We start from the raw sequence: 25,912 nt of genomic DNA on the forward strand, positions 1-25,912 counted from the left end.
ACGATGCTGTCGACAACATCAGCCCGGCGTCTCGCCAGAGCGTGCGCCACATCCTCCATCCTCCCCACGGCTACCGCCACCACCACATATCGCTTCGCCACGCCGGCGGCGGCAGCAGCAGCACAAGTGATGGCAAGACGGGGCTACGCGACGCCCCTGGGCCCGCCGCCAAAGGGCTTCCGCCAGCAGCCGACCAAGAAGTGGGACGAGGAGGACGAGTCCACCTTCAACAAGGTGGGCAAGTACTTCCTCATGACCGAGATGGCACGGGGCATGTACGTCCTGCTGGAGCAGTTCTTCCGGCCACCGTAAGTTGGATTTAGTCTCGGTTGTTGCATTGCCCTGCTTTCCCCAGTTGGAATCATGGAAGATGTTTGGATGGTCGATGCATTTGGGGGACGAAGCTGGCTTTGATGTTGGGGGGCACATTCAAAGCAAACAGCATCGGATGCGGTACACACGATACAGAGGCATAGATCGAGGCATAACACAGAAAACGACTGGCTGACTCCCCACCGACAGATACACAATCTACTACCCCTTCGAGAAGGGCCCCATCTCCCCGCGCTTCCGTGGCGAGCACGCCCTGCGGCGCTACCCCTCGGGCGAGGAGCGCTGCATCGCCTGCAAGCTGTGCGAGGCCATCTGCCCGGCGCAGGCCATCACCATCGAGGCCGAGGAGCGCGCCGACGGCTCCCGCCGCACGACACGCTACGACATCGACATGACAAAGTGCATCTACTGCGGCTTCTGCCAGGAGTCGTGCCCCGTCGACGCCATCGTCGAGAGCCCCAACACCGAGTACTCGACCGAGACCCGCGAGGAGCTGCTGTACAACAAGGGTGAGTGGATAAATGAATTTGGTGCTTCATTGTTGTTGAAGATCTCTTGCTGACTTGATTGATCTACAGAGAAATTGCTTGCGAACGGAGACAAGTGGGAGCCCGAGCTCGCGGCGCTCATCCGGGCGGATGCCCCCTACCGATAATGGCTGTGACCACAATGAGCCTGTGAGCGTTCATGACATGTGGATTGACACGACAGCCTGGGCTCAAGGACTTGGAAAGGAAAGGGAATTAAGATGGCAACCTGGTGTGTTGTCCAGGGCTTTCACCACGGTGACGGCAGGGGGAGACGAATGTAGACAAAACTATGTATATGAAATCCATCATCAAATGCTGCAGCATTCCATTTGTCCTATGTCTACCAGTTCCAGTTCCAATACTCTGTTCGTTCAGCCCTCTCTCACGGTGCAGCCCTCCACGCAGTTTCAAGTCACTCTGAAGGCAATGTGGCGGCGGGTGGAACCGGAGCTCTTGCTGTAGTCCGCACTGCTTGCTTGGCCACCCCGAGTCCACAGTGCCAAGGGCCACGGCACAGCAATCCAGTGCTCAATGCTCCTGCTCAGCTGCTGACATAAGGAGGGTGGCCCAAGCTTCCCCAGCCCAGCATTGCCGGCTCTCTGATTCGCAAGCGAGAAATTTATCATCATCGACCCGTACATTGCTTGCTTGCAGACCAGAGAAGGAGCTCCTCCCCCCCATCGACCCCCGTCGACGACAAACCGGCTCTGCCCTGCAATTGATTTCCACAACCACCGACCTTCGTACCCACCGAGATCTCCCTCAGTTCACGAACCTATCGTCCCCCGGTTGACCACCAACACATAATCAAAATGTTCCGCTCAGCAGCCGTCCTCCGATCCGCCGCCTCCGCCGCGCGCCGGTCCGTCGTCGCCACCAACACCAGCCGCAGCTTCTCCTCGGTCGTCTCGAGACCTACCCTCGCCTCGAGGGCTGTTGCCGCCGCCCCCGTCTCGCGCGTCGCCGGCTGGAACTCGGTGCGGTGCTACGCTGCTGGCTCCGGCCTGTCCAAGGGGGATGTCGAGGGGCGCATCACCAGCCTGCTGGCTGGGTTTGATAAGGTGCGTTTGTTATTTTGCGAGTTGGATGGGGCGAGGGGTGCAGGGGCGAGGCGTCATCTTCCCTTGATGTGCCGCGATGGGGACGGTTAGGTTGCCGTGGTCGCGCCTTGTGCTGCCTCTCTCGGATCGCAGGTTGGGACGGGCTGGCAGGCTTGCCCAGGCCCGGCGTGATTCTTGCTGTACCTTGGCGATTTCTGCTAACAATTTGGTTTCTCGCAGGTCAACGACCCCAGCAACGTATGTACCCTCGGACAAACAACGCCTGTTTTTAATCAAGGCCCCCAGCAGTAGGAACTTTTGCGACTGACATCATCGGGGTTTCTCAATGCAGATCAAGCCCACCGCACACTTCGCCAACGATCTGGGCCTGGACAGCTTGGACACCGTCGAGGTTGTGATGGCTATCGAGGAGGTACGGGAATTTCCCTTCCGCGATGCAGGGCTCAGCTCCTGGTCGCAAATCAAGCCGAGGTATTCGCGCTGACACGCATGCAACACAGGAGTTCAGCATCGAGATCCCCGACAAGGACGCAGATGCCATCCACTCCGGTAAGCAAAACCACTTCCCTCAACAATTGTGCCAACTTGAGGCATGGGCCTCTAGTCACGGCTGCTTTGGCGGCGAGAAAGAGATTGGCTAATCAGACTCTCCTCCTTTCAGTCGACAAAGCCGTTGAGTACATCCTGAGCCAACCCGATGCTCACTAAATCACGGACCCGGGCCTGTCCTACAAACTCTCGACACAAACAAAACTGTACTATACAATGGCGACAGACGGGCAGACACCAAACGCACGGGCGCGACGCGTTCAAACGCCACTCCGGGACGAGGACACTTCTAGACGATGGAGAGAGCAAGCAACAGGTTAAGCCATGGCCGCGCGGCCGTGGAAGCCACCTAGAGCTGGGCAGATGGGTGGTGGATGGGTGGATGTCCTGTGTCAGATAAAAGGCCAATGTGGAAATGATAAAAAGACCCAACGAAGCGACGCATCTGAATCGAGACGTGTTGTGATATCCCTGATACGGCCGGTTCTCCTGGATCTCCTGTGGTCGTGTGACGCGATTCGCTTTGGTGTTGTATGGGTATCCGCGGTTCTTTGAGCTTTGTGTTCAACGCCGCAGCTTTTTCGCCGCGCTTCTAGGTGAAGCCCTCGTCCACCGTCTTGATGCCCGGCTTCGGCCCAATGAGTGACCAGCTCTATCCGGCGTAATTTTTCTTGCTTCTCGGGATCCCGACAAGGCAGTGATACGAGACCACCGCATCATCTTGTACTCCTCTTTATCAAGCACACACTATACACCACCCACCAGACCTCACCGGCTGGTCGTGCCGGTCGAGAAATATCTCTACATCAACAACCTGAAGCTCACAATCTACTTTCAGGGCCATTGCGCGTGGGTCAACACGGGTCTCCTGAGGCTTCGAGCCTCAGGAGCCAACTGCACAAGTGCCCTCAAGCGTCCAGGGTCTGGAGCCAGTGCTATTATGACCAGCAGATGAGCACGACTTGAGTCTCCTCCAGAGTCGACTTTCACGCAAGAATGCTTAATTGACTGCGAGGCGCCGATGGATGAAACTGATGACATAGTTTCGTCTCAGAGGTTCACTCGCGCTCGTTTTCTCAATAGCTGGCATGGAAGTCAGCATCTCTGCCCGGAAACGAATGAGGTGTCCTTCAAACAGTGAGCCAACGGCATTTTTAATCGGTCTGGCTTGCAAGAGACAGATGTTAATCCTATCGAGCCGACTTCATAATACTCCTAAGGCGTTCCTGGCTTACTTTAGCTCTGGTAGCTTTTATACTCAATGGATACTTCGCCTACTCATACGTATATTACAAGGCTTGAGGGACTCTTGTACGCAAATATCCAAATCAAAGGTTTTCGGGTGATATTCTCAGAGCGTAAACCAGGAGAATGCAGCCAGCACGAACCCACATCACTTGTGGGAGCTTACTTTGATGCGATTTTCTCAGAACCAGTCTATTAAACCCACATGAGCTGACTATTGTGAAAGGCAATGCTATTTAACATTATAGTATAACACACCAAGTCAGTGACGCGTCAAGTAGCACCTAGTCAAGGTTCTCAAATTCAGGAACACGATCAGGACTTCAATTAAACCCACTTTACATGACCAGCGGATCTCATTGTAGAGGCTTGCATCATATGCTAGGGGCGGCAAGGCCCAAGTTGCAATGGGATAAAGCCATATCTAAATATACACAACGGCTACAAAAGCTGCTTTCTCATAACGGACTGTAAATAGAATACTGTTCCAAAACAAAGGCAATTCCCACCTCTGTGCCCTTTCCATCCGGACAATGGCAGAAGCTTTAAGTTGCTTGTGCATTCTGGAAAGGCCATGCAACTATCCCGAGTTAACTCGCTTGATTTCTTGTTCAACCTGCTCAACCAGATCGACTCCATTCGCAATACAATTCTTCCTGTACTTTTTTTTAATAGCCCAAACAACTGTGCAGGACAGGCGCCCCACCGAGCTTTCTCTCTTATTTAAAATCATTAATATCTGCTTTGGAAAATGGTGAAAGTACCAGACACGAAGACACTTCCACTCTTTGAGTGGATAGATGAGGCCGGGCAAGTACAGCCAGTACATGGACCCCATTCAGACCCTCGAGAGACCACGGATTACGTTATAGACCCGAATGATTGGCCTTCGGAAAGTGCCACGGTTCATGGCGTGCTGAGTCGAAATGTCTTTTCCCTGAATTGTGAGGTGGTAAGTTAGGATTCCTACCCAAGAACGTCTACTTCGTAGTTTGCAACACAAGCATGGTGCAAGTACAAATGTACCTGTCATGATAGATTGCTGACTACGAGCACTAAAGTGCGGCAACGGACGTGATACTTGCGGTGAACGAGCGTGTGTCGAATACTTCCAGGACGTTATTGCTGTTGCCGGTAAGGAAATGTGTGATATCAGAGGGGCTGGAGCAACGGGCAAAGGGGTGTTTGCTAATCAGACAATACCGAGTGGATCCGTCATCGGAGAGTACCTGGGCAGGCTTCATCCCCTGAAGTCCCTGCCGCCCCGCGACAGGTACGTCTTCGTCATCCCTGAGATTGCCGATGTGACGGCCAACCAATTTGGCAACCTCACACGTTTCGTGAACCATCACTGCAACCCAAACGTCACCGCCCGGATTGGGATGTACGGCAAGCGGCAGGTGGTTCTGTGCGTCGCCAACCAGGAGATTGAAGCCGGCGAGCAGCTATTTGTCGATTATGGCGCGGCCTACTTCTCATGGCCGGATTTTCCGTGCAAATGCGACGCCCAGGATGGGGATCACCTGCCCAGCGCAGCTCGGATCAGGCCTCGGGGCGCGGTCGCGGCAGAGAGCGCCAGCGTGAAGGCTTCGCGAATCGCACGGGATGCTCGGGCCCAGAGGCGTGACACAAATTCACAAAAGACCCAAACAGGCGTGGCTCTTGAAGAAGCCATCGAATCTACAAAATCACCGAGGAAGGCCAGTGGAACCGCCGGCAAGAAGCAGAGCCGGACACAGTCTACTGCTCTAAACACTTTGACCAGGAGTGCTGCGGTATGCAAGCGGTGTTGTCCGAGATGTTGTCCTAGAGTATCTCCCTCTATCTAGTGAGAAAAATTTAGACTATTAGTGGTGCAAAACACCTCGAGGATAATTACATACTACCTAAGACGGCAGCTCTCCATTATTGCGGCACTTTCCGCCAACATTACATGACTGTTGCCCTTGGCCCCAGATGCCTGTCTTGTCTGTCTAGAAAGCTCCAAAGGCACGACGGTTGTGCATGTAATCGCCCTGAACAGAGGGGTTAAATGTGAGAGGCGGGTGCAGTGAGACAATCGTTGCAGACTCGGACCACATGGGATAGCTAAAGTGTCTTGCTTAAGCTTGTTTTAACATTCCACGCCATCCCGTCCCGGCAACATGAGACGGGGACAGCGGAGTATGCCATATACACGCTTATTCTTGCTAGACTTTCAAGTCGAACCCGCCATCAGCTTCCACTCAAAGTACACAATCCTGTTGGCTCGTGTTCACCCTGACTGCCTGATATGGGCTCCCTTGCAGCGCGTGTCGGCGATCTTGTGAAGTCTTGCTCGTGTTGATCAATGCCTACAGTGGCTAAACGACAGGGGCATGAGATGTTGAAAGGTCCAGAACAGACAGATCGTTTCCATTTTAGTGTTATCATTTTCCTGCGCCCCTGAATCGGCACTCTGCGGGATCGTGATGTTGGCAAGATGAGAAGGGAGTGGCGCGAAGAGAAAGACAGAGATCGTCCTCAGCATGCGGATGAGGACCAGCCTCTCCCTTTCAGATAGACGGGCTTGAAATTCTGAAGTATAAAGGTGGTCTTGGTATTCTTAATAGGGCAGTATTGGGAAAACAAACCATCAACGGCCTGAGGAGTACATGTCACCAGTCTAATCTTCCAATCCCCCAAGCCCACGTTCTTTACCACATTACCATTCATTCATTTCCCGGGGAGTATACTGCCCATCATGTCGTTTCGAAAGCTGCCCTTGATTCTGGCCGCTGCCATGGTGCTCCGGAGCGCGGATGCTGCTTGTATCGAAGACAATTGTTACGGAGGTGCGAGACCCTAGGAAGTACATACCAACCTTCGAAGAGAAGAAATATACTGACAAGAAACAGCCATGTACTGGAACCCCGCAGGGGCTGAGGAGTGTTCTGCACATTTCATCACGACCGTCATTCCGCCCCCAACGACGAGCACAGTGACCATCACGTCCGGTATTGGAGAAATCACCACCATCAGTGGCCCCTTTGTTGGTGCCAGCACCATTGTTCCGTCGCAGGTGATCCCCACCTACATCGTGCGGGCCTGCTATGGAGATGTGGCATACCGCTTCGAGAGTGCCTGCTCGTGCATCGGCGCCGGACCAACGACCACAACGGCGCCGCAACCAGTTGCAACAAATACGGTTATCATCCCAGGGACATCAAGGGCCGGCATCTCGTCACGACCTCTGATAACAGCCTCACCGGTCAACAGCGGCAGCAGGTTGCCTGAGCCGATAGTCGTAGGCCCGGGCCTAGAGCCAGCTTGCCTTGCGGTTGGCGGGGGTTCTGTGATCGTGACCATCCAGGTGGACGAGTTCTTTGCCATGTCGCTCACTGTTTCCGGCCCCGTCTTCTGCATAGCGGAGCCCACAGCACCGCCGGCGCAGTCTTCGCAATGCAATTGTGCCAGCACGTTGCCTTCTTCAGCGCCGTTCTCTTCCTCCAGGCTCGCCATCTCGAACGAGACGAGTTCTGATTCTTTCTCGACCGTCTTCCGTACATCCTACACACCAACTTCCTCAGAACGCTTCTCGAACTACTCCACAGCTGCATCAGCAGAACCTACGACGTCAACTCGACCAGAGATGTCAACTCCACCAGAGACGTCGTCCGAGTTTGAACCAACCACATCGTCGCACTCCTTCCTGCCCTTCGAGACGGGTAATTTCAGCACCACTGAGGCTCCATCATCCGTGGAACCATCATCCGTGGAGCCATCATCCGTGGAGCCATCATCCGTGGAGTCTTCCGCAACGCAGAGCTCAGAATCGAGCGGCCCGACCCCGTTCGAACCCATAGGGCCCGAGATCTTCATCAAGATCAGCGCGGGCACGTTGACCGGGCAGTACTTCGCGACGGACGACCCAGACGGGACCACCATAACGACGAACCTCAAAACGCACGTGACCGCGAACCTGGACGACGCGGCCGCGTGGACGCTGGACCGCGAGACGGGCCTCCTGTTCCAGCAGATCGGCGACGCCTGGTGGGCCGCGTACATCACGTTCGGCCCGCTCAATTCGTACAGCTCGGTCCTGCTGCTCCCCGCCGACACGGTGGTGGGTTGGCTGACGGAGCCCGTCTTCCAGCGCGAGCCATTGCGGTGCACCATCGACTACTCGGCCGATTTCCTGCTCATCTGTGGCCTGCAGCACGGGTACACGTCGGTCGCCCAGTCGGAAAGGTGTGGTTGGACCGTCGCGTCGGCCCTGAACAATGTCGTCAAGAGGGCCTGTACGAATTTGCAGGAGGTGCTTCTCCAGGCGGTCGTCATCTACCCGGAGGAACAGGGGATATCGAAGTGAGACGTGGTACGCGCTGGTTGGGAGAGGACGCCCCGGTGTTGAGCCGGCCAGGGACCGGATTAGGGAAGCTTGGATTGATGTATAGTGTTTGATAACTTCGAAGCGGTCTAAGAACATTGATTAGTCCTGTATTAGTATAGCAATTGAGTACCTTGATCAAAGAACCGGTGACAGACAAAGTGTTTGTTGTCGCTGCTGTGACGTTAGTCTCACCTTCTGCCCTTCGGAAGGAGGCAGCTAAATGCCATGGGGGTTCAGCCTTGCCTCGCGTTACCTCTTCACAGCATACAGCTGATGTTCCAGGATGGTCCGCTCCGTGGACGGAGTGCTGAGGCCGCAGGACATGCCGTTTGTTGAGCGAGGGAAGTATGAATCCGGCTGATCGCTGTGTGAGACGGGTGCCAGGTGGTTGCAAGTCTCATGTCGCCTGGGCTGCCCGGATTGAGGCGACAGCGCCTTGGTGTCATCGATGATTAAATTGGTATACCGCAAACTCCAACGCCTTCTACATGTGCATCAGTACACGTAAGTCCCGCCCAGGTGCCATACTCGGACCAACGCCAGCCATGCCATGCCCACCGCCGAGCCACAGACGCCGAATCCGGTCGCATATTGTACAGCTTGAATAGTACATACGTCTTCGCGTGACGGCCCAAGGAAACTGAGCCCTCTCCCAAACTCCAGGTGGAATGAACCCTCAAATGTTGTCCACCAATTCCCATCTCAGTACTCGTCTGTTGGAAGCACATCCATGTCTTCCTCCTCGCTGCCTTGGCTCTCTATGCCCATCATCAAGAATTCGTGCTCCAGCGCCTCGTCCGCATCGATCCTCTTGCTCGGGTCCAGCTCCATGCAACGAGCCAGGAAATCCAAGGCGATCCTCTCTTCGTCGGAGAAAGGCTGTTTCTTCTCGTCTCGAAGGGTGCTCCACATGATGATCTTGCCCAGGTCGAAACCGTTCTGCCCGATAGTAGGTATGGTGGTGTCGAACATACACCCATGCTGCTGCCCGGCTATGCGCATCCTTCTGTGGCCAAAGATGGTCGCGATCTCGATCATGGCCTCGACATCGTCAGCCGAGTTGAAGAAGGGGAACCGGCGGGACATGATGGTGAGTAGGATCACACCGGCGGACCAGATATCGAGCTTGGTGGTCTGCTCGGTGCATTTAAACAAGACCTCGGGCGCACGAAATCCGCGGGTGCCGGCACGGTTGGCCCGACGAGAGGGGCGGGTATCATTCTTTGGGTAGCCACGATGGGGACCACCGTTGGCCATGACGGCTGCCCTCAGGCGTTGCCGCCGGACACTGGGCTCTTCGTGGCAGTAGCAGGGCTTGCTGTCCTCGCCCTCCCGCTCTGCAAGGCCAAAGTCTACAAGAACACCACGTTGCGTCGAGGGGTCGTAGAGGAAGTTTGTAGGCTTGATGTCTCGATGTATGATGTGATTCCGGTGAACAGCTGACAATGCTGTGAAGAGCGAGCGGAGGTAAACGGCCATGTCGGGGATGGTCATGTTCCTGAAATAATCCCGGAAATCGTGGTGGCAGAAGTAGGGGAGGATGGCAATGACCTGATCTGTGCTTCGGAAGGCCGTAATCAGGGGGCAGACGGCAGGGCAGTCGCGTAGGTCGTGAAGCAGCTCGAGCTCGTTGAGGATTCGCGAGGGGGAGGACGTGACGTAGATCTTCTTGATGGCGACAAAGCGTGACCGTGTGCGGTGCTGTCGCGTGGCGCGGGATGTGAGCTCTGAGGCCTGGTCGATCGTGGCAGAAGAGCTGCTACTGCGGTCGACGTGCCGCTTGAGGGGAGGCGGAGTCCACGACTCGTTCTCCTTGTCGACATCCCATTTGTTCTCGTAGCGGTCGTACTGCAGGTCTTCGGCCTTGTAGACGGTGGAGAATGTGCCTGGAAAAGTTGAAAGTAGCAGTCAGTCAGTGTCAAAGTCACAGCACGCCGACGGGCGAGAATTGGCGTCTACACACCCTCTCCGATCCTCTTGATGAGCTTGTATTTGCGTCTGAAGCCCGGGAAAGCATCTTGGAGCCTCCTCATGTCATCGTCCAGTATTTCTTCCTCGTCTGACTCTTCTTCGTCCTCGTCGTCTTCATCAAGCTCAGGCTCCTCATCCTCCTCCTCGTCGACGTCCCGACGGGCCCCGCGTGCCCCCCGTTCTTGACTCTGGTCTTGCTCCTGTTCTTGGTCTTCCTCGTCAATGTACTCCTCCTCCCTGCCGCCAGCAGCGTCTGTGTTCATCTCGGTGTCTTCTGTCGAGGGGCCATCCTGGTGGATTTGGAAGTCGTCTGGCCGCCGCCGGCGGACTGCAGGCGACATGATTGGGTGGGGGACGGCGATAGAGTGCGTGAAGGGTCGAGAGTTGAGGGAGAGGCCAAGAGAAGAGGGTGTAAAGAGAGGATGCTGGCCGTTAGAACGAAGTCGTTCCTGTTGAACGCGCAGGGAAGTGAGACGACAAGTCGAACTGCCAGCCAGGAGCAACAACCCAGACGTCCAAAAAGGTCCAATTGACGACTCGAGAGTAGTCTAGTGGCCTCGAAAATGGTCGTTCAATAGTCAATGGTCAATGGCAGAGCAGGGATTGGGGCATGGGGCGCCGAGGTTGGTGGCCTGCAAGGAAGCGTGCTTCGTGCTTGCAGCCTTGGACTGCTCGACTGACGCGGATTACTGCGCTGCAAAATTGGCGGGGTACCGATCCGCACGCGTCGAGCCACCCGCGCCCACCCCAAACAAAACAAAGCTCCTGAAGTGGGCAGCTGGTTGCCCAGCACCTTCCAACGGGCCCCCGCGAAGAAATCCCACCTTCCCTGTCAACACCCACCTGCGTCAACAACAGGGCAAAGAGAGGCAGGCCCACCCGACCGAGTCGCAACGTCCATTCCTTTTGCATCTTCAAGGTTGCCGTCGCCACCGAGTTAGGGACTCCGGACCACTTTCGAATGTTGCGCGAGCTGTGACCAGGTCGCCGTGTCTGCTGCTCCACGGGACTGCACTCTGCCACCGCACTTTCCTTGCCTCTTTCCCATCTACTTGTTGTTGATCCTTTTGTCCTCCATCTCTTTCGACTTCACGATACCCAACCCGCCATACGACACGAGCACCAGACGAGCCTGCCTGTCTGTGTGACCAGGCGACCCGGCAGCCAAGATGGACAACGTCAACTTCGACATCAACGAGGCGCTCAAGCTCTACATGAGCGACCCTGCCACAATACCCACCGAACAGGCCGACTCCGCGTTGTTCGACTGCGAAAACGACCCAGAAAGCCTCACCAACGGCGTGATTAACCCCGTCCTCAACCCGATTATCGACGCCGTCGCCGAGAACCCGGATGCCATCACGCGCAGCGCCCACTTCGACTCGCTGCAGTTCCTCCTCAAGTGCGCCCCCATTTCCCTTTCCCCCTCCGTTTTCCCGGCCACTACCGAACCTGCTTCCTCTGCCAATGCCTCTGTCCATGCCTCTGCGCCCTCGCCCTCGCGATCCGCGCTGGCGCGGAAGAGCGCGCGTCCTCTCGCAGACACAGATACACCTTCAACCCTGCCCACTCCAGAGCAGACTCCAGACCCAGACCTAGACCCAGATCCAGGCCAGGAACAAGACCCACGAGCACCTTTCGCGGACCTGCAGGGACATGTTTCTAAGCTCTTCCAACTCTCCAGATATACTCCATACCTGCCTACACATGCGCTCTCAAAGGTCTTTGATCTGATCACTTCCGGTCTGTCCGCCGAAGCCGACATCATCCACACCGACCTCGAGTCCGATGAGCAGGACCTTCTCTCCCACCACAAACATCTCCTCGAGATCTACGGATTCCTCCTGCAATGGACCATCTCTTGCGTCGAGACCAAGGCTGCCGAGAAGTCATCGTCGGCACCGATTGCTCGAGGCAGGAAGCCCAAGGGCAAGAAGGCTGCTGCGGCAGACAAGGACGCGAACTGGGACAGCGCTGCCCAACTTCAGATAGCCCTCGACACCATGTGCAAGGTGCTGCGGTTGAAATTGGGCAAGATCTTCTTGACGACCTCCGAACGAGACACCTTTATCGGCCTGATCACCCGGCCCGTCTACTTGATCCTCGAGAGCGAGCAACGAATCAAGAACACCACCATCCGAATGCACGCCTTCAAGGTGCTGTGTATTGCTGTCAAGCACCACGGCCACGGTTACGGTAGGTTCCTCCATAGAATCAGTGGCGATGGCGGTGGCTGCACGATACTAAGCTAACTATGGTTTCCCAGCCGCGCAAATCTCCATTGTCCAGAACCTGACCTACTTCGAGCACTTGTCCGAGCCGATGGCGGAGTTTCTACACATTTTGGCAGAGCAATATGACTACCCGCAGCTCGGGGAGGAGGTACTGCGCGAACTCAGTAACAAGGAGTTCAACAGTAACGACACCCGGGGCCCTAAGTCTGTCTCTACCTTCATGGTCAAGTTGTCTGAGCTGGCACCCAGGCTGGTGATCAAGCAAATGACCATGTTGGCCAAGCAACTCGATAGCGAGGTAGGCTCTGAAATTCTGTCCACTTGATGGCCTGTTCTGAAGCTAACGAACCCAGTCTTACACGCTGCGATGCGCACTGGTTGAAGTCTGTGGCAACATGCTTATCTACTTGAGCAAACAAGAAGAACGCGGAGAGAACTACAAGTCCCAGCTGAATGCCTTCTTCGACGTCCTGGAGGAGCGTTTCCTCGACATCAACCCCTACTGTCGTTGCAGGGCAATCCAGGTCTACGTGAAGCTGTGTGACCTCCAGCAGAAGTTCCCCAAGCGAAGACAGAGGGCGGCTGAGCTGGCGTGTCGAAGCCTCGAAGACAAGAGCAGCAATGTCAGGAGGAATGCCATCAAGCTGCTGGGCTGCCTCATCAAGACACATCCGTTTACTGTCATGCATGGCCACCAGCTGGCCCGAAAAGAGTGGCAGGAGCGCCTGAACAAGGTCGACCAGGAACTCGATGCTTTGAAGCCTCCAGCTGGGGCGCCAGATATGGACAGCCAGGGTAGGGCGGATGTCACAGTGGATGAGCAGCTGCTTGATGAGGCAACGCAAGTCGAGCCGTCCCCGCAAAAGAACGACCCTGCCGAGATGACGGAGGAAGAGAAGCTCGCTGCCATCCAGAAAGTGCAGGAGGATGCCGCGACCTCGGAGGCCATCGAGAAGCTCACCCTCACCCGACGGTACTACACGGAAGCCCTCAAGTTTATCGACGTCCTGCACGAGGCAACTGGTACCGTCTGCCAGTTGCTCGGGTCCAAGAACAAGAGCGAGGTGATCGAGGCAATGGACTACTTCGAGGTTGGCGATGCTTATAACATTGAGCAGAACAAAGTAGGCATCCGCCGAATGCTGAGATTGATCTGGACCAAGGGCAACAGCGACGAAGGAAAGGGCGTTCAGGCACATCTCATCGAGTGCTACAAGCGGCTGTTCTTTGAGGCCCCGGATTCGTTCAGCCCCAACGATGCTGCCAACTTTATTGCACGCAACATGATCAGTCTGACCTTCGGAGCCACGCCGGCAGAGCTGACCTCCCTCGAGCAGCTGCTAGCGACAATGATGAAGCAGGGGATGATTCCCGACCTCGTCATCTCGAAGCTCTGGCAGGTCTACGGCGTGCACAAGCGCGAGATCTCCAGGACACAGAGGAGAGGCGCCATCATTGTTTTGGGCATGTTGGCGACCGCCAGTCCCGAGATCGTAGTCAGCGACATGGAAACCATGCTCCGTACTGGTCTTGGGCCCCATGGGCGTGGCGACCTCCAGCTCGCCAAGTATACATGCATAGCGTTACGTCGCCTGAACCCAACAGGCCGACAGGCCAAGGAGTCTGGCGTTAAGTTTTCGCGATTGCCGAACCAGCATGCCGTCCTCCAAAAGCTCGCTGCCATTACAGATGTCCCCTCCCAGAACGAGGAATGGTACGGCGTTGCTGAGCAGGCCATCAATGCCATCTACGCCATCTCCAAGCATCCCGATGTGCTTTGTTCCGAGATTATCCGCCACAAGACAAAGGCTGTGTTTTCCGGCCGAGCTCGCTCGAATTCCAATGACAGGCCTGGATCCAGGGACTCGCAGAAATCAGCGCAAAGCCGACACTCGGCCAAGGTCGAAGCAGAAGAAGATGAGGATGGTGCTGAGCCTACTGTCATGCCCCCAACGCAACAGCCGGCAATACAGCAGCCGGCTACGCAGGCGGAGGAGACTTCAAAGCCCAAGCGCGACAACGCGATCGCGCTGTCTGAGCTCCTATTCATCGTGGGCCATGTTGCTATCAAGCAGATTGTCCACCTTGAGCTGTGCGAGCTGGACTTCAAGCGCCGCAAGCAAGAAAAGGAGAAGGCTGTGGCTGCTGAGAAGGCAGCCGAGGCCGAGTCGCGCCGCAACAGCAGGAACAACAGGGCATCGACCATCGGAACGGTGGCCAGGGACAAGGATGAGCCTGAAGATGAACTGGATCTCATTGGCGGTACGACTGAAGATGATTTCACCGAGGCCATGCTGCACATTCGCGAGCGGGAACTCCTCTACGGCCAGGATTCCCTGCTGGCCTTGTACGGGGCTCTCGTAAGCGAGATCTGTGCGAACAACACCAAATACAAGGACAAGGGCCTACAAGCAGCTGCCACCCTGTGCCTGGCAAAGCTGATGTGCGTCAGTGCCGAGTATTGTGAGGCCAACCTGCCCTTGCTCATCACCATCATGGAGCGATCCCCCGACGCGACGGTGCGGTCCAACGCGGTCATCGCGCTGGGTGACATGGCAGTGTGCTTCAACCACCTTATCGATGAGAACACGGATTTCTTATACCGCCGACTCGCCGACAAGGATGCTTCGGTCAAGCGCACGTGTCTGATGACGTTGACCTTCCTCATCCTGGCTGGACAGGTCAAGGTGAAGGGCCAGCTGGGCGAGATGGCCAAGTGTATGGAGGACGAGGACAAGCGCATCGCAGATCTGGCCAGGATGTTCTTCACGGAGCTGTCTACCAAGGATAACGCGGTGTATAACCACTTTGTTGATATGTTCTCGCTGCTCTCGGCCGAGAAGGCGCTAGCAGAGGAGAGCTTCAGGAGAATTGTCAAGTTCCTGCTTGGATTCGTGGAGAAGGTAAGCCAGAGTCTGGCGTGGCAGAGTTCAGGGATCTTCAGGGTGTATCGGCTTGCTAACGCTCTTCATCATCACAGGACAAACACGCCAAGCAATTGGCCGACAAGCTTGCGGCTCGTCTGCCGCGTTGCGATACGGAGCGCCAATGGAACGATGTGGCCTTTGCGCTGGGGCTTCTGCAACATAAGAACGAGGACATCACCAAGATGGTGTCGGATGGCTTCAAGGTCGTGCAAGCGGCGGCCTAGAAAGCTGAGCTCCCTTCGCGATGAGCACGGCTCGCACGTCCTGATTTGTTTTGCTCTCGATGTCCCGATGTCGACGGATGTGTCTATATTATGTGAAACCGGTCTTGGAGGGGAAGCATAGAGCTCGGGGAGTTTATGGTTCGGTCCAGCATGGGATGGATGATGGGTCTGGTTTTCTTATGGTATGGGTGGATGATACACTCTATGCTTTTACGAAGTAATGTACGCGGCACATACGAAAGACACCGTAGACGTTGCTTGGTGAATGTTGACTCGAGGCATCCAACACGTCTTGACTTTTCAGGCGCCGGACTCTTTAACGCCCTCTGTAACACTGGAGGACACCATGCCTTGTTCTTGGTTTTTTTATTGCTTGTCGCCATTGAGCCAGCCGTATCATATGTACAGAGAGCTCATCTTGTCCCCGACTGGCAAACACACTCAAGGCAGGTATGTGCTGCTCCCGTCGGACACGCAGCTGGATCGTGGTCTGATGCCCAGTCTAATATCCCACTCTGTCTCCATTCGTCCCTTGCTTCCACCACCACCTCCTCTTCCGCCCTAACCGAAAGCACACTACTACTTCGTCTTCTCGGGCGTGACGGCGAAGGTGGGCTTGACGAACCTCTCGTTGTTGTAGACCTTGAAGTTCTCGCCGCCCATGAGGTCGCGCTCGCGCTGCTGGTCGGCCAGGTAGCGGCGCACCTGGTCGCGGTCCTCCTCGGCCTGGAGGGCGGGGATCAGGTGGATGCGGGCCCACATCTTCTCGCGGGCGAGCTCGCTGGGGAAACACCGGGGGTTGTCAGCGAAGGGGGGAACTGGTGGTGGTAACGCGAAGTCTGGGAGAGAGTGAGGGGAGGGGGTTGGTTGAATTGGCAGAAGATGGTTCGACTCACCGTTGTTCTCTTGCGCCCTTGCCGAACTGGTACCATCCGTAGAGCACCACGCCGCCGCAGAGGGCGAGGAGTGTGGCGGGCTTGAAGCCTCGTGCGGGCAGGTTGCGCTGTGGCGGGTGGTGCAAGTCAGCAAAGTCGTCCTCGTACACTTGGTTTTGAACAACACTGCAGGGAACCAGGAAATCCATCAAGTCCAGCAGTCGATTGTGGTCCTCCTCTTTCATTGGCAATGGCCGATCCTGATTCGGCTCTCTCGAGGTTTGCGACTTCCCGACCCCATTCATGCCATTGCGCTTGGTAGACGCATGGTCTGGTCAGGCCAAGGTCGTCGAACCGCGTCCTCCAGCCGCGTGCTTGTCCAGCGCAAATGTGCCAACAACCGGGGTATCAAGCAGCCACCCAGTGTGCCTCCGCCTCCCGGGACTTGGGTCACTGGCCGTGTCTTTCTTGATGCATGGGAGTCGTCTGGATCGACGCTTTCGCCAGCGGCGTCTGCTTCTTCGCTCGCATTGGGCGGGCTGCTGCAGACAGAGTGCGTCATTCGGCTCGGCCATTGCCATCCCAAGCTCCTCACATACGCTCATGCCCCCTTCAACCTTTCCACCCGTCCAGTTCCCATCCATCTCGTCACCGTATGACCCGGGCGGCCTCGAAACGGACTGCCATTGTCGACAGGAGGGGGACGAGGAAGGATAGTAGGTATAGCGCAGTCGAAGAGGTCATCTCACCTTGTACTGGACGGCGTCGTAGCCGCCCACGGGGGGCATGTCCTGAGGCATGGTGGGCTGTTTGTTGTCGGATGGGCCGACCAATCCTGGCGTTTGTTGCCTTATTTGGGTTGCAGACGGTATTCTACTCGGCGTGTCGGTCAATCGGGGGAAGAATTCGCGGTCGGGACGTCGTCTCGGGGGGTCGGGAGGATCAGGCTGAGGACAATGGGCGACGTCTGGTCGTGGTCGTGGATTTGGTCGTCGACTTCGGGAGCGGATGCGATGCGGCTCGACTTGCTTTCCCTTGCCTGCCCGCGGCTCACCTGCTTGCATTCAACCCGGGCTGGATTGGCCGGAGCTCTGGCTGTGGAGGTGCCGTGTGGGGTGGGATTTGCTTGCGTGAACCCTATCCCTGCTGCCTTTCCCGAAGATCACCTATTTGCCAACCACAGGTCAGTAGGTGGTAGGTTGCTTGGAACGCAACTTTTCCATTATATTTCAGGAAATTCACCTTGATGTTACCCTAGAATTCGCTGTGGAGCACTGGCCGTCACCACATGGACTGATGATCAATATTAGACTCACAGCAAGATACTGCCCGTCCAGGTCTCCCATCATAATATCTTCTCGTGGCCCCGAATGTTATGCCTCTGGGACAGGCTGTGACATAGATTCTAATTCACACGGCTAATCAAATATCGCTAGTAAAAAAAAAAAAGGATCCTTTCCACAAATGCAACCCGCTGATTCCGTAGAGATCCCCTAGAACCTCTTCACCGCCGCCCTTGAACCTATCTAAGGGTAGACTCCGGGGGCGTCGAGGGCGTTGATGACCGTCCCTGCGCCAGTTTGGCATTGCGCGCCGGCGAGTTGAGCGACGAGATCCAGGGCACCTAGCCCTTCTCTGCGATAAGCTCCTGCTCTTCCCTGTCCAGCTCTGCCATCAGCTCCTCCTCGTCGATCTCGTCCATGTCCTCGTTGCCGGCCCCCTCCGTCTCCAGGAGGTCCACCTCCTCCTCCTCCTCCTCCTCCTCCTCGTCCCCCTCGGGCCCGCGGCTACCGCCGTTCGTACCCGCTCCTTCGCTTGGGCTTGCTTGCGGCTCGGACTCGGGCTGATATGCCGACCGCAGCTTGCTGCCCCCTTGTGACCGCGATACCTTCAGTTTTTTCGACAGCGCAGAGCCGCTGCCGCCCTCGAAATCCCTCTCGCCCTCCGTATCGCTGTCGCCATGTTTCCGCTTGGAACCGGGTGATGTGCCGTTGACCGTCTCGCCCCTGGCTCCGCTGGCTTTCGACCCTGTCTCACTCGCACTGTCCGAGGTCGTGCTGTTGTTGTCGTCAAGGTCGGAATCCGACTGCCGGCCTCCCTCCTCCGACTTCCCGTCATCGTCATCGTCGTCATCGCCGTCGTCCTCCTCCATGAAGGCGGCAAGTTCCTCGTCGGCCTCATTGAAATCAAACGTCTTGAGCTCGTCAATGGGGCTGCGCGGGTCCAGCTCGTCCTCCTCGTCGGCGCTGTCGAGCTCCTCTTGGTCGGCACCCCCGTTCTGGATGGCAGTGTTGATCGCCTCGGGGCTCGTGCCACCCTCGCCCTTCCCAGGCAGCACGAGGGGCGCCAAGCCTCCCCGGTCAGCAGGGTGCAGGTCCAACAGATATGGTGTCTCGTCCAGCTCCTCCCACTGGCTGATCGAGTCTTGTAGCCAGTTCTGATTGACGATCTTGATGGTCGGTATCCTGACCGCCTCGCGCACCTTGGCCGTCCGAGGCCGGAGCAGGCTGACCACCAGGTGTGTGATTCCAGGATGTATCCGGTCTTCCAATATCGCGCCAAAGCTCTTCACTTGCAGCGCTATCTCGTGGTTCCACTTGTCCACGTTGTTGGGCACGATGCCGCTCAGCACAATGCGCGTGCCGCGCAGGACCTCGTGTTTCAGCTCGTCCAGCAGGCTGCCCACATCGGGTATCGAGCGGCTGTTCTCGCGGCTTTCGTAGGCCTCGTAGTATTTCTCGTGTAGGTTCGTGAGGTGTCGTTCTAGGTAGATGAGCTCGGCGTCATCGTCGAGGAGTACGTGATGTCGCTGGTGCGGCGGGGTGATATGGCCGCTGTTGGGGCTCTCGTTCTCCGCGCTGGCCTTCTCGGCTTCCTCGTCGTCCTTGTCGAGCTTCTCCTGCATGTGCAGCAATGGCCTGTCCGTCAGCTGCTTCTCCAAGGCCCGCTCCTGTTCGCTCTGGGCTTTCAGTAGTGCAACATCATCAGCACCGCTCACGCCAGCCGGAGTCGGACCCACGGTGGAGGGGACGGCGGCTGCGGCGGCGGGCTTCGCTGCTGCGTCTCCCTCGACCTCCGGCTTTGCGTCACCGTTCGGCGGCGGCGGCGTCTCCTGGACGGCGTCTGGGGCTGGGGTAAGGTCCGGCCTCTTTGGCAGGAAGCTGGAGTTGATGTCGCCGGTGCCCTTGAAGAAGTCGTAGGGCACGACCTTGATCAGGTTCCGCCTGTTGTTGGGCCAGACGTCGGCACGGTCATCAATGACGACGACCATGTTGGTCGAGACAGGGAAGAGGCGCTGCAGGCTCTTGGCGGTCATGTTGCCGTTCTCGTCGCGGCTGATGATGCGGTCGCCAAAGAGCTTCTTGTCTGGGTCCACGATCCTGGCGATGTTCATGGCGTATGCCCTTGTGCCCATTGTGTAGACGTGCAGCTCGTAGAGCCTGGCGATGTTGGTGAGGAACTGTCGCAGATTGGGGCGCATCTTGATATAGTAAGAGCAGCCGCTGGCCATGCCGCGGGGGCCGTCGTCGTTGAGCTGGAAGCTTTGGACGTCCTTGACGGCCTCATGGTTCGGGTTCGTGGGGTCGTTCTGCCACTCGCCGACGGTGGGGTCTATGCAGGCGTGGATGATGGTCTGGTCCAGGTCGACGACGAGGCTCAGCTTGCGGTGTTCGAGCAGACGCTTCTGCTGCAGCAGCTCGGTCTCGGCGGCGCGGTCCAGGCTGACGGTCAGCTTGACGTTGTCGTGGATCATCTGGACGGGGGCGCGGGCGGTGTCGAGCTGGGTGGTGTAGAAGTCGATGTCGTCGGTGCTCTTGCCGCAGATCAGACACATACCACCGTACTGGTTATCGTGTATGCAGGTCTCCTCGATGCGCACGCAGGGGCGGCTGCGAGCGATGACCTCGCCAACCTTGATGTCCCAGGACTTGAGGGTTCCATTGGTAGGGCAGGGCCACGAGGCAAAGCCGGTCTGCTCCTCGTGGCGGATGTCGCCGGTGATCTGGTCGCCAAACTCCATCTTGTACTTGTACGAGAATTCCATGGCATTGGAGCCCTTCTTGACCTCATCACCAGGCTTGTATATCAGCCTGGTGATTGTTATGGGATACCGCAGGTGAGGCCCCAGGGGGAACTCTGTGACAGAGCCCATGGTGGAGGATGGGTGTGGGTTGAGGTTGGGGCAAAATCTGGGCCAGGAACAAAGGTCAGCTAGTTGCAGCAGAGCACGAGGAGGTAAACGGATATATTTATTTAGAGGCAGAGACAGGGAGGGAGAGAAAAGTAGCTCACAAGGAGGCTCAGCTGCCTCTAGCTGGACAGAGTATGGTCGCGTTGAATGGAGGATGGAGATGGAGAGGCAGCGATTGAGCTTCCCATGGCAGACAGAATGGGAGGAAAGTGGTGATGCTCTCGAGGGCTGCACGGGTCGAGGTCCAGAGGAGAAGCTGACGCGAAAGGCCGAAGAGGATTTTCTGGGGTCAATTCGGGGTGGTGATGGCTGGTCAAGGAGGTGATCAAGAGGGTGTTGAGGATGGTTGGAGGGACGAAGTGAGATGCGATGCGCTGCGCTGCGATGATATGCGACTGGGATGGGTCAAGGCCGAGAAGCTTGGGCCACCGGCACACACAAGAGCAGACAAGAAGCGCACACAACCCACACACACACACACACTCACAAGGCCGCAGGCGGACAGGTGGAGCAGGGAGTAGGTAGGTGTAGGTAGGTTATGTACAACGGACAGAAGTTGGGTACCCCGGACGGCGGCTGACCAGGCACGTTATGAAGCGTACCAGACCAGTTGCTTGCAGGTACCCAGGTACCTGACCCCAAAAAAGGCCCAGGTGGGAGAGGGGTGGTGGGCTGGAGTCCAGGCAAGAGCTCCCTGCTTAGCGTCGGCAGCTAGCCGTGACAGGCCAATGGCACGGCGGATTGGCAGGCAGAGAAGTGGGGCCGGTCGGACCGCCAGAGCTGGTTCGTTCGTTTGTTCGTTCGCGTTTGCTCCTCCAACACAAGGAGGAGGAACGGCTTTCTCGAGAAAGTTTCACCCCTGGGAGTTTCGTAGGAGAAGGTTTGTGAGGAGGATTTCGATGATGATGGTGCAGGCGATGGAGGCGTTCGAGGTCAACAAGGCCAGAGGCTCAGCTGGATGAGACTGTGATGATTGGTAAGTGGGCTGCTCTGTGCCGTGTTCGAGTTGGAAACAAGGTTGCTTCTGGGGCACAAGATGTTGGCGGGCGGTGGACATTTGTGGCTGCAGCCAGCTCCTCCTGTGTGTCGCCACGCAGTAGACTGACTGCCTGTGTTCACAGTCCACGTAAAGGCATCAGAAATGGACAGGGCTCTGCTCACCTGTGGGCTCGTGACGGTGATATTGTTGTGCTGTGGTATCGCGGTGGTACGTCGGATGGCTAACCGAACAACCTGTAACCTGACCTGACCTGACCTGACCTGACCTGAACGACTATCCCAGATGCTGGTTCTTACTATGACAGCTTCGCCGTTAGGTCATCTAGCTTATGACTGTAATTAGACCCGAGTGAGTCAGTGGGATGGGAGCTATGGACAGAGAGGAGAGAGAGATCACATACCTTCAGTAGCTTAGTCTCTTCTATGCAACGGCCAGTGGTAAATAATTCATCAGCCAGTCAGCTAACCAATCAGTCAATCAGAGCTTTGCTCCCAGGGGCCCCCAAATCCCGCGGCGCTGAGAGGCGGGAGACTGGCGCCCTTTTGTACTCGCGTACCCTGCGGCCGAGACCCTCTTTTTCCGGAGCTGCACATGTGCCATTGTGCACTGACGCGAGGAAGCCACTCCGCATTCCCGCTCCTTACCGTTTGCGGGGTTCTCCAGTCTTCGCGTCCTCCAACTGTAGCCTACTTGGTACTTACTCTCGTGGTCCACATTGCGTTGCATATTGTCAGTACTGCAGTATATATTGTGGCTGCTGGACTGTGGCTTGATTACGAAACCCATATACTATGAATAAGCAAAGTTTCTATTTGCATCGTACATCCATAAGAGTTTGATTCGATTTGAAACCCTCACCCTGAAAATGCTGCCCCGTGCCTTCAAGTTCTTCCATGTACCTACCGTCTCGCCACTCTCACCTACTCTCTCAACGGCACATAGTCATCGGCACATACAGGCACAGTGGTCTTTCTCTCTGTGATTCCCCCATGAATTTTAACTATCTGTCCTCTCACCCTATTCGCCCACACCGACCTTGCAGGAGCTGGCTTGGTGGGCTGACATCCGCTCTCTTTGTTGCTCCACCGCCCAGTCTCCTGATATTCGCCCCCAGCCCCTAGCCCTTTTGACTAGAGTTGCGTGCTTGCTCACTCGAATGCGTGTATCCCTTGCACCCATCGCCTTCCTCTCCATGAACCCTTCGATCCAACATGTTCCTCCCCCCCTCTCGTCTTCTGCAAACTCTCATTTGTTGCTGTCCCGGTTTTATCTGTTGAGTCGAGTTGCTCCTAGGTACAGCACTCCTCACATCTCGTTCAATAGTGACGCGCGAGCAAGGCACAGTATGACTGACACATCCCGAACATCGTATTGCAGGCAGTGATGGAGGCCGGCGCATTCACGCCAACAACCGTGCCGAATGTGAACCCGGAAGCAGCATAACAAGCTCTGACTACCTGCGTACATCCCGCCTGACAAGTGCCGTAGCTGACCGGGTCGCCTGCGACGGCGGTGGTCAGCGAGAGGGCTGTGATGATGGTTTTGGTGAGTTGCATGGTGTGGTGATAAGGCCTTCAAGTCTGATAGTGGTCGTTGTCTTGTCTGAGGAACTAAATCTTTTGATCGTTGGTGGTGTTGATTCACCTGAGCATGGCCGAGGAATGGCGGCATCGATAGTATTTTATGTCTGGTTAATTTGAGAGTTGTTGGAATTCCATTGTACTCCTGAAACCTCATCGTTTATTAAGCTTACTGTCGTGCCTTTTTGGACTGTTGAAGCCGGCCAAGTTGCATGTCTCATTAAGCTCCCGGCCAGGACGAAACATGACCAACTCATGGGCGGCTGGCGCCTTTATGAGTGTTATCTTTCTGAAACCACCAGGTCTCAGAAGTGTTGTTCCAGACAATGGGCTCATTGCCATCACGATCCAGAAGTGCACAATAGAATGTTTCGGGGCCAGAACTTGGGTCTTTGACTCCGGTGAGTATTGCATGCATATCCCTAACCCTGGTTTACAACCACTTCCTAAAATGCTTAAATAGCTAGATTTCTTTTATTTCCTCCTTTTAAACTACTTTTAAAAGATAAATGCTTTTATAATTATGCTTTTAAACCCCTTATAATACTTATAGCCTTTTATAATTATAAGCTTAGTTTGCATAAAATAATCTTTCCTTTTTATAAGTTATAAATAAGTTATATAAAGCGTATCTTAATTATATTTATTTTATATTATTTATTTCCTTTTATTTTTAAGCATATATTTATATAATAATTATAAATATTTTTTTAAATCTTATTAATTAAGTAATTTATTTAAATACTTATTTTTTTCTTACTTAATTTATTATATTATAATCTTATTATTAAATTAAAAGGTATTAAGAATTTATAAACCTTAATGCATTAAACATAGCCTTTATTAAGCAATTAAATATAATCTTAAAATTAAATTTTTAATTTATATAATATAAAAAGAAAAAAAGAAACATTTAAAAAGCTTTATATAATAAGTATTAAAAGCGTTTAAGTAATAATAAGCTTTTAAAAAATAAAATAGCACTTACTTTATTTTCTTCCTTATTCTTTAATAAATTAAAATAAAATATAATTAATATTTTTAATAATAAGTTGCTTTAGCTTTTAATAAAGTAATTAAATTTAATAAAGGATAAAAAATTTAAAAATAAATATAAAAAATAATATTTAGCTTAATTCTCTCCTTATATTTAATTAAAATAATAAATATAAAATATTTTTTATTTAATAAGTAATTTAAAATATTAAAAATAACCTTATACTTTTTAAGTTAAGCATAATAAATACCCTTTAAACTTAATATTAATAATACTTAAAAAAAATAAAGAAACTAAATATTAAATTATAATAATAATATTAAGATTTTATAAATTTATATTTATAAGCTTATACTTATAAATTACTTAAAATTAAGGGATTTATTAATTTAAATAACTTCCTATAAATAATTGCAATATATATTACCCTTAATTAAGTAATCTTTAAGCGCTAAAAATTTATTAAATAAAATGCATTAAAAAAACCTATTTATTCTTTAAAAACCTTATTTAAAGGGTTAATGGTATTTTTATATTATAATAAGCTTACATTAATCTTTAAAAATATTATAATATTTATTATATTAAGATTAAAAGTACTTTTTAAAATGGAAAGTAATTAATTAAGGGAATAATTAAAAAATGAAAATATATTATTTTAATTACATTAATAAAATAAAATATATAAGTATTCTTATTAAAAAATTAATTAATAAAAGGAATATACTTAGCTTTTTATTAATTATCGCTACCTTTATTTTATATTTTTAAGGAAATAAATCTTAAAGTTAAAAATATTTTTAGGGGAATTTAAATATAATAAAATTAAAATATAATTATAAAAAAATTATTATAAGAACTTAATTTAAAAGCTTACTTAAAAAAACCTTTTACTTAAAAATTAAATGCAAAGCTTATTAAGAATATTAAAAACTTCCTTAAATATATTTTTAAAAGCTATTAAGGGATAATATCTTAATTTCCTCTTTTTATTTTATTTTTCCTTATAAAGCAAACTTATATTTTCTTAAACCTTAATTTTAAAAAATTAACTAATTAATAATATTTTTATTATATCTTTATTAACTTTTTATTAATTTATTTATACTTTAATTAATTTATTATAATTATTAATTATAATTAATTTCTTAGGAATATATATAACTTTAAAATTTTATATTATATTCTTTATTTTTAAGTATAATTTTAAATAATTATGGCGCTATTTATTTTATTAACTTTATTAATTATTTAATTTTAAGTACTTTTAAAAAAGCTATTAAAATAAATATTATTAAAGTAAAAACCTTATCTTTAAAGGTTTTAAGCTATAAAATAAAGCGCTTTAAAAATATATTATATAAAGTAAATAAAAAAAGAATTAAGGATTTAATTTTAAAAAATATAATAATTATAAATAAATTTTATATTAATATAATATTAAAAGCGCTCTTATAAAAATTAAGCGTTTAGTATTATAAAATTAATTTAATGCTATATTTTAAATTACTTAAATAAAGCATTATTTTTCTTAAACTTATTTAATAATATAATTTAATCTTTCTTAAATATATATTATTATAATTTCCTTATTTTTATTTTTTATTATAAATACTTATAAGCATTATAAGTATATATAAGCTTATAATTTTTTAATAAACTTAATAAAACCTTTTAAATCCTTTTAATACTTAAAGGAAGATTAAAAGGACTTAATAATCCTTTAATATCTTTAATTTAAATACTTAAGGGCTAATATTCTTAAATTATTAATTTAATATATTTAAGGCATAAAATTTAAGGGAATTAAATAAATTAATTATAAGAATTGCTTTAAAGCCTT

General features: G+C 52.4%; 7 protein-coding genes across 7 annotated transcripts; 4 read left to right on the plus strand and 3 right to left on the minus strand.

Annotated features, from left to right (window-relative positions):
* Positions 1 to 3: 3 nt before the first annotated feature.
* INS49_005439 (uncharacterized protein) lies at positions 4 to 988 on the plus strand (the record flags this gene model as incomplete). The annotated part of the gene is made up of 3 exons (XM_043166219.1): positions 4 to 308; positions 523 to 842; positions 912 to 988. 3 exons carry the CDS (start codon positions 4 to 6, stop codon positions 986 to 988), a joined length of 702 nt encoding a protein of 233 aa, XP_043017251.1.
* Positions 989 to 1,675: 687 nt separating this feature from the next.
* On the plus strand, positions 1,676 to 2,632 carry INS49_005440 (uncharacterized protein; the record flags this gene model as incomplete). The annotated part of the gene is made up of 5 exons (XM_043166220.1): positions 1,676 to 1,924; positions 2,144 to 2,161; positions 2,256 to 2,336; positions 2,425 to 2,473; positions 2,586 to 2,632. The coding sequence occupies 5 exons, from the start codon at positions 1,676 to 1,678 to the stop codon at positions 2,630 to 2,632; spliced, it is 444 nt and encodes a 147-aa protein (XP_043017252.1).
* A 1,660-nt stretch (positions 2,633 to 4,292) lies between these two features.
* INS49_005441 (uncharacterized protein) lies at positions 4,293 to 8,048 on the plus strand (the record flags this gene model as incomplete). The annotated part of the gene is made up of 4 exons (XM_043166221.1): positions 4,293 to 4,376; positions 4,915 to 5,493; positions 6,384 to 6,531; positions 6,595 to 8,048. The coding sequence occupies 4 exons, from the start codon at positions 4,293 to 4,295 to the stop codon at positions 8,046 to 8,048; spliced, it is 2,265 nt and encodes a 754-aa protein (XP_043017253.1).
* A 723-nt stretch (positions 8,049 to 8,771) lies between these two features.
* INS49_005442 (uncharacterized protein) lies at positions 8,772 to 10,381 on the minus strand (the record flags this gene model as incomplete). The annotated part of the gene is made up of 2 exons (XM_043166222.1): positions 8,772 to 9,955; positions 10,033 to 10,381. The coding sequence occupies 2 exons, from the start codon at positions 10,379 to 10,381 to the stop codon at positions 8,772 to 8,774; spliced, it is 1,533 nt and encodes a 510-aa protein (XP_043017254.1).
* Positions 10,382 to 11,209: 828 nt separating this feature from the next.
* INS49_005443 (uncharacterized protein) lies at positions 11,210 to 15,425 on the plus strand (the record flags this gene model as incomplete). The annotated part of the gene is made up of 4 exons (XM_043166223.1): positions 11,210 to 12,236; positions 12,307 to 12,572; positions 12,628 to 15,177; positions 15,255 to 15,425. 4 exons carry the CDS (start codon positions 11,210 to 11,212, stop codon positions 15,423 to 15,425), a joined length of 4,014 nt encoding a protein of 1,337 aa, XP_043017255.1.
* Positions 15,426 to 16,004: 579 nt separating this feature from the next.
* Positions 16,005 to 17,100, minus strand: INS49_005444 (uncharacterized protein; the record flags this gene model as incomplete). Its single annotated transcript, XM_043166224.1, has 3 exons — positions 16,005 to 16,206; positions 16,322 to 16,614; positions 17,050 to 17,100. The coding sequence occupies 3 exons, from the start codon at positions 17,098 to 17,100 to the stop codon at positions 16,005 to 16,007; spliced, it is 546 nt and encodes a 181-aa protein (XP_043017256.1).
* An 824-nt stretch (positions 17,101 to 17,924) lies between these two features.
* Positions 17,925 to 20,453, minus strand: INS49_005445 (uncharacterized protein; the record flags this gene model as incomplete). The annotated part of the gene is made up of 1 exon (XM_043166225.1): positions 17,925 to 20,453. The coding sequence occupies one exon, from the start codon at positions 20,451 to 20,453 to the stop codon at positions 17,925 to 17,927; it is 2,529 nt and encodes an 842-aa protein (XP_043017257.1).
* Between the last annotated feature and the right edge of the window lie 5,459 nt (positions 20,454 to 25,912).

Source organism: Diaporthe citri (genome assembly GCF_014595645.1).
Source record: "Diaporthe citri strain NFHF-8-4 chromosome Unknown scaffold_17, whole genome shotgun sequence".
NCBI lineage: Eukaryota > Fungi > Ascomycota > Sordariomycetes > Diaporthales > Diaporthaceae > Diaporthe > Diaporthe citri.